This window comes from Morus notabilis, unplaced genomic scaffold (assembly GCF_000414095.1).
Source record: "Morus notabilis unplaced genomic scaffold, ASM41409v2 Scaffold133, whole genome shotgun sequence".
In the NCBI taxonomy this organism is placed as follows: Eukaryota; Viridiplantae; Streptophyta; class Magnoliopsida; order Rosales; family Moraceae; genus Morus; species Morus notabilis.
Window position 1 is genome coordinate 45,714 of NW_010363211.1, and position 2,680 is coordinate 48,393.

The 2,680-nt window shown below is 36.5% G+C and overlaps 1 protein-coding gene across 1 annotated transcript in view; it reads left to right on the forward strand.

The window, feature by feature from the left end:
- The window catches only part of LOC21399332 (dnaJ homolog subfamily C member 8), a 4,587-nt gene extending 2,728 nt beyond the window's left edge, over positions 1-1,859 (forward strand). Inside the window, exons 6-9 of the mRNA XM_010103688.2 lie at positions 94-207; positions 296-403; positions 1,336-1,374; positions 1,461-1,859. Coding sequence (XP_010101990.1) covers positions 94-207; positions 296-403; positions 1,336-1,374; positions 1,461-1,547 — 348 coding nt within the window. The 3' untranslated portion in view covers positions 1,548-1,859. The remainder of the gene's footprint in view (positions 1-93; positions 208-295; positions 404-1,335; positions 1,375-1,460) is intronic.
- Positions 1,860-2,680: the final 821 nt, after the last annotated feature.

Below are 2,680 nucleotides of genomic sequence, written 5' to 3' on the forward strand. Positions count from 1 at the left end.
CCTGCTGAAGAAGCATGTATTACTTCAGCAGTATATATATGTGTGTGTATCCATGGATATATAGATATATATTTTACTTTTGACTCGATACAGGGGAAGTATGACCAGCACTATGAAAAGTCAGAGGAGTTCAAGCAAGAACTGAAGTTAAAGGTTAGAGAAATATTGACGGAACAAGAATGGCGGAGGAGAAAAATGCAAATGAGGGTATGCTGAACTCTCAGCTATGTTCGTTCCCTTGGCTATTCTAAGTATTCATGTTTTCTTTACCTCGGTGTCTTTTATTGGCATCTAGATATCAGAAGAGGAAGGTAGGTTGAAAAAGGATGAAGAAGAAACCAAAGAGATGTGGAAAAGAAAGCGTGAGCATGAGGAACAGTGGGAAGGAACAAGAGAACAAAGGGTTTGTCTCTAGATCTCCCAATTAAATGTTAATCTATTATTATTCACATTTCAACATAGTGTATGCAATGTTGTTATGTGTCATAACCTTATGATGCGTGGGATAAGTACGTCTCCACAATTAAATATCATCCACAAAGTTATCCATAATCATGGTTTCACATGAATATCATCCGCAAAGTTGTCTGTAAGATAATCTATATTTCAACATAGTGCATATATTTCAACATAGTGCATACAAGTTAGTTTAGCTCTTAAAGGGCTGCGTTGCTTTTAGGAGCACGATGACATTGAAAACCAAACTAAAAGGTCTTGACTCTTGAGTTCTTTGTTTTTGGTCAAATATCCAATTATTTGAGCTTTCATGGTTTTAAATACAAGTGGCAGAGAAGCAATGTAATATTCAAAGGATCATGCTATGAATCCCCGTGTAATCTATCACACTTGTCTTACCAAGTGACGTGTTAAATGAGTTATTGATTTTCAATTTGTAAATTGTTCGTGTTTTACCAAGTGACATGTTAAATCAGTTATTTAGTTTTCAATAGGTAAATTACGATGTCTAGAACTTTCTATAAATAGATTTCCGAATTAGAAACAACAATTCACTTGTCACATCACCTGAGCATAAAAAATTTGGTAGAGTCCATATTTAATTAAACTACCATAGCACCGGGGGAGTTTAAACTGGCATATTAGTCAGTTTTGCGATATCTGACAGCGCATAATTTGGTTTGTCCAATGATGAATTTTTATGTGTTATTTCATTAGCTTCCTACTTCTACCATCTCTAATTGATGACTTTGTATTTTTCTCTGTGCTGTATCTTCTTTATCTTCGGTTTAGAATGGTAGTCCATTCTATCACTCTTTTTTCCTGTAAATCTAGTTCTGTCTCATTGTCGTGTTATCTTCCCTCGTATTTTTCTATCAGGTTTCAAGCTGGAGAGACTTTATGAAATCTGGAAAGAAGGTGAGATAAACTCTGCTGTGGTTTAATATGAGCAATACATTAGTGCTTAAATGTGAAAATTGCGTTGTTAATTCTTTAACTTTCAGGCCAAGAAAGGAGAAATCCGGCCTCCGAAGCTCAAGACAGAAGACCCCAACAAGTCTTATGTTCAAAGGCCTGTAAAGAGAGGTTAATTGCTTCATCTGGCTTGCCTTTTGATTGGATCGAGAATCGAGCTTCATGAAGCTGCAGATGTAGGAGAAATCTGTATCAGTGTTCCTCTGGATTGTTAACAGATCTATCACACATTGTGTTTAACCTGAGAAGTGATAGTAATGATCTCTCTGTACGTCATTAAGACGAAACCCCTTGTAAGGAATTTTATGTTTGAATTGCATAAGAATTATCTTTTACCAAAAAGATTAGGCAAGAATTATCAACACAAATTATATAGCTGTTGCTTGGGACTGTCACGTTTATGTCGCTGTATGCACAAAGTAGATTATACAATTAAAGATCTTATAGAGAAATACCAAGCTCGATATAGAAAATAATGCAATTAGAAAAGCATATTTAAAAAGCTTTTGGCATGCCGAAGGAGCCATCGAGTCATCGCCATTTTAATCCCGAGCTTCTCCTCGCGCTAGGCCTCACCGGCACATTCCTTGCACTCGGTCTCTCTTCCTCCTCGCACCTATCCCTTGTTTCTCACCCTGAACTTCCCATACGAAAAATTGCTGCCTTGCCGCCTTCCACGTCGCCGCGAAACACAACTATAGTAGCTGAAGTTCCTACTTCACGTTTTAGGATTGTTGTCAAGCCGGGCAGTCAAAGCCTAACATGTTTTTAACATGCAACGAGTTTATGCAACAATAGTTAAGAATGGATCTTCAACTATTGTTTCGGATATGACCACTTTCTGGCCTAACAAAGAGGGAGGCGCTATTGCTGGGAGAAATATTTACACAAATTGACTAATTTATGGAATTGTTCATCAAGAAAGATTTGGCAATGTCAAGGCTTTTAGTTGTATTGTTAGTGTCAACATAATTAGGACATGCTTTTTTATTTTTTTTTATTTTTTTTTTTAACTACGTGACGTGCCTTAGTTCTTCGATGCATATTGTTTCTAAACCATTGTTTGTACCAAACAATCTGGGGAGATTTTTTGTGCATAATGTTATGTTTTAGTTTATTTTTTATCCAATTGGCGTGCACGTAACTTTGTAAAGGAGACAAAATCCAACTCCACAAGAATTATAGGCCTCATTCGCTTTCAATTCGAGCTGAGATGTGACATTTTCTGAGAGTTTTTAACTGTAGCAGA